Source organism: Alnus glutinosa, chromosome 7 (genome assembly GCF_958979055.1).
Source record: "Alnus glutinosa chromosome 7, dhAlnGlut1.1, whole genome shotgun sequence".
Classification (NCBI taxonomy): domain Eukaryota; kingdom Viridiplantae; phylum Streptophyta; class Magnoliopsida; order Fagales; family Betulaceae; genus Alnus; species Alnus glutinosa.
This window is the reverse complement of record NC_084892.1, coordinates 29123389-29127237: the sequence shown is the minus strand read 5'-3', so window position 1 is coordinate 29127237 and position 3849 is coordinate 29123389. Positions and strand designations below refer to the sequence as shown.

The 3849-nt window shown below is 33.7% G+C and overlaps 1 protein-coding gene across 1 annotated transcript; it reads right to left on the bottom strand.

Annotated features, from left to right (window-relative positions):
- Positions 1-926: 926 nt before the first annotated feature.
- Positions 927-3611, bottom strand: LOC133873154 (protein LURP-one-related 15-like). The gene is made up of 3 exons (XM_062310885.1): positions 3311-3611; positions 2479-2706; positions 927-1251 (listed from the first exon to the last, which is right to left on the bottom strand). The coding sequence occupies exons 1-3, from the start codon at positions 3572-3574 to the stop codon at positions 1111-1113; spliced, it is 633 nt and encodes a 210-aa protein (XP_062166869.1). The 5' UTR covers positions 3575-3611; the 3' UTR covers positions 927-1110.
- Between the last annotated feature and the right edge of the window lie 238 nt (positions 3612-3849).

Below are 3849 nucleotides of genomic sequence, written 5' to 3'. Positions count from 1 at the left end.
TACAAAAATACAGAACTCTATTCAAGTTTTACATTATTTACTTTTTGTCGGAAAAACATAATTAAACATAAGAACATAGAGTTCTATGGTATGTACCTTTCTTTGAGAATTAACAAAGCAGTATCTTTTATAAGCGTTCTACACTGTAATGTGATGCCTCTCACTTTCATATTTGTAAGAACTCAACTCAACGGTGGTGTTTTATTACAAGAACAAAACACATATGCTCACAACCTAAATGTTATTTGAGAGAGGAAGACAAGAGAGAATTGAGAGAGATAGACCAAGAGTCACAACTCTTGGTAAATTATGGAAGTTACATCCAAGAGATACAGCTCTTAGAAATATATGGATCAACTCCATTGTGGGTTTATTAAGGTCCATTTACTAACTTCTCCCACTTACACACAATAGGCTTCTCATATCAATACATCTCCCTTATCAATCTCAAACATCATTCATACTAGCAAATAAGTTGTGCGAGCATGGAGCACACCTTTAGAAAGATCAGGACCACTACAATAAGTCTTGTTAGAGACTAGCATAACAACATCCCTAAAAACAAAGCAAGGTCTCGTTATGCCCCGAACTCATTCGGTCACATCGGGTTAGACATCTCAAATCCCTCCATAAATTAATCTTTTAGGGCAATTATATGTATTCACGATTATGTCACAACAATCAAGAAGCGACATAACTTGTCGACTGTAAATACAAAATGTAAATGTGTTATTCAACAGTCTTCACTCGCCCTCATGTTAATTAATTAGCTTAAGTCCAATCGCTTTCCTAGTCATGTTTTTTTAGACCCCATCATTCATGGCAATAAACAACATGACATGTTTCGGCAGAAAATATTTTTTTGAAAATTACTTTTTTAATTTAATGTCGACACAAACAGAGCATCCGATGTAAATGTTAATCAAAATTTCTACTGCAAACAACTTGCTTATTTCACAAAAGAAGGATAACATATTATGATATTCAACCAAGTACAAACCACATTATTTAAGTAAAAATAGGTGGTTTGCAATCGTGGTGAACATAGCAGAGTAGACCAAGCCAAACACATGCATCAAAACCTCCTGCTACTCGCAATTTGAAATCATCTCATTCAACGTCGTCGTTGTTAATCCCATCAAGGATCACCACAAGGGCAACTATGAATGCATAATCAACGTTGGGATAAATAGTCACGCTGAAGTTGTCCTTTCCGATCAAAATACTTTTGACAGTTTCCTTCTTATGCATCTGCAATTTTCACGTGTGGTGACCGTAATACTATATGCAAGACTCTTATTTTTTTTTTTATCATTCAAATGTGATGTGATTTTTAAAAGTACTATTAAATTTGGAATAAATCATTATTAGATTTTGATTCAATAATAATTTCAAAAGTCACATCACTTTTTGGAATAAAAGGGTATAAAAATCTTGCATATAGCATTACTCGTTCCACATTAATCAACGGAATTAGTCTAAAATTCTCCCTATTTAAGACAGCTAATTAAAAAATCACTTATGGACAAGGCTACTTACCTTTTCAACAATTTATAATCAGGATTTAATGTTATTATATCTAACAATGTAAATGATGTCACATCATTTCAAAAATTTAAATGGCATGCCAACATATTAATCACATGGCATCATCTATACCGTTAGATATAACAATATTAAATCTTGACCATGAATAACCCATCCCATCTCCATTTCATGACAGGACATAAATTTTCTACAAACTGAGGTTTCGGAAAAATCTTCCAATCCAACCTCTAAAAATGTCATATGTCCCTTAGCATGTAAGAAACACATGTTTTTTTAATAACACGTGCTTATCAAGTGCTTTTTTAATAGCTTTAATAGAAAAGTATATGTGATTCTCACATACTCAAGGGACGCGTGACACTTTTAAGGATTGGGTTGAAAGGATTGGGGAGGATCCTATTCCATAAATTATTACATATTTCAAAAGCTTAAGTTAATAGGAGATGGTCATGAATATAATCATTCAATTGATATTTTAAAACTCCACCCTTAATAAGTGAAGCCCAACGCATATAATATTTAATTAAAATGAAAGATGAATTGCGCGCGGACAAAAAATTTGAACTCATGATCTTTGCTTTGATACTATATTAAATAATTACTTATTTCAAAAGTTCAAACTAATAAGAAAATAATAAATTCATATTTAACAAGAGAAAGCTCAATCATTTCATTGGAAGCAAAAACATGCACACGTCTTGATAAGATTGTGGGGGTAATTGTGATGTCGCATTCTAACATGCCCTTGAATTTTTTAACAAAGACTGGTCAAAGAATTAGTTAAAACTATCAAATCAACATTATAAAATAACTGTGAGATAAAAAATATATTTTCTATCTTCTATAATGTCAATTTGTATTAGCATGTTACACTCATGTCCAATTAATTGAACCAAAAATAAATAAATAAAAAAGAAAGATAGCTTTTGCCTGGGCAATTATTGAGGAAGATTCTCCAGCATAAATGACGCAAGATCTTTCAGACCAACTTCCTTCAACCTTGAAGTCACAAACATCTTCCTTTGTGTTATTTGCCAAGAACACATGTAACTTGGCCTTCAGTTGGAGGATTGAACTTCGCTTAACGCTAAAAATTAGATCACTTTCCTCCACGCTCTCACCCCTAAAAGCTTGCCATCTATCATGGGCACTCATGATCTACACAAACCAAACAATGGTTCTGGTATATAAGCATTCTTATGGACGTGGAAACAATATATAACAACATTATCTTTTCCAATTAACTAATAATAGTGTTAATTTACCACTTATCTTGAAAATTTGAACTCATGATCATTTCTGTTTTGATGGATTGAATCTTCAGCACGCAATTTGGGTAGCAAATTGATTTGGACAGTAATTATGATAAAGTCCGTATGAGACACATTTGTTTAAATAAGTTTTGGACTGTCCAGCAATCAAGGTAGAGCCCATATGAATTATCTTTCAATTATTACTACTTGCTCAAATAAATTTTGGGGTGCCCGGCCACTGCTTACTCGGTAGGTATATCACATACAAGATATCCCATAATTGTTGTCTAAATTTTGAGCAATAAATTGTTGAAGAACTTAATTAAGTTTTAATAATATATCAAATAATTATTTACAAATTTAGATAAATAAAAAGTAATAAATTTAATTATTTAATTAATATCTTAATAAAATAATGTAAAAAAAAAAAAAAAAAAAGTTTCACGACGATATAATTTCTGCCAACAAAATAGGACTTAGAATAATATTTATGGCGAAATTATACAAACCTTCTCTCGAAGAGTGACAACGGGATTTCCGGCACCATCAAGTAGGACTCGACGGTCATGAAGGGTTAGAATTTTTCCTTTGACTTTAAAAATGACAGTGCCGTTGACGTCTGTGACAACGAAGTTGCCGTCGGAAATGGTGAGGACCTTTCGGACAATTGAAAGATCTACCGGGTAAGGAGCACAATACTGAGGGCCGATGATCGGAACAGGAGAGGCAAATTGTGTGCCACTTGGGGCTGGAGTGGGAGCCGGTAGAGCCATGATTACGAGGCAGAAGAGGAATAACACACACCTATCTTAGCTTGTTGTCTTGTTGAGTCTTTGGTTAGGATCGAGGGGCTATTTATGTGTGAGGCTTTCTATTATAATGCTTTGAGGGGCCCCGTATTTGCAGTTCGAATTGATGGGCACCAATATATGTTTCGGATGGATGCATCATGCATGCTAGCTAGTTTCTAGAAGATTCCAAGTGAAAGCTGTCTCAAGTACCCACAATCGCATGCCTGGTTGTGCCACAAACTCTTGCTTTAATTTGT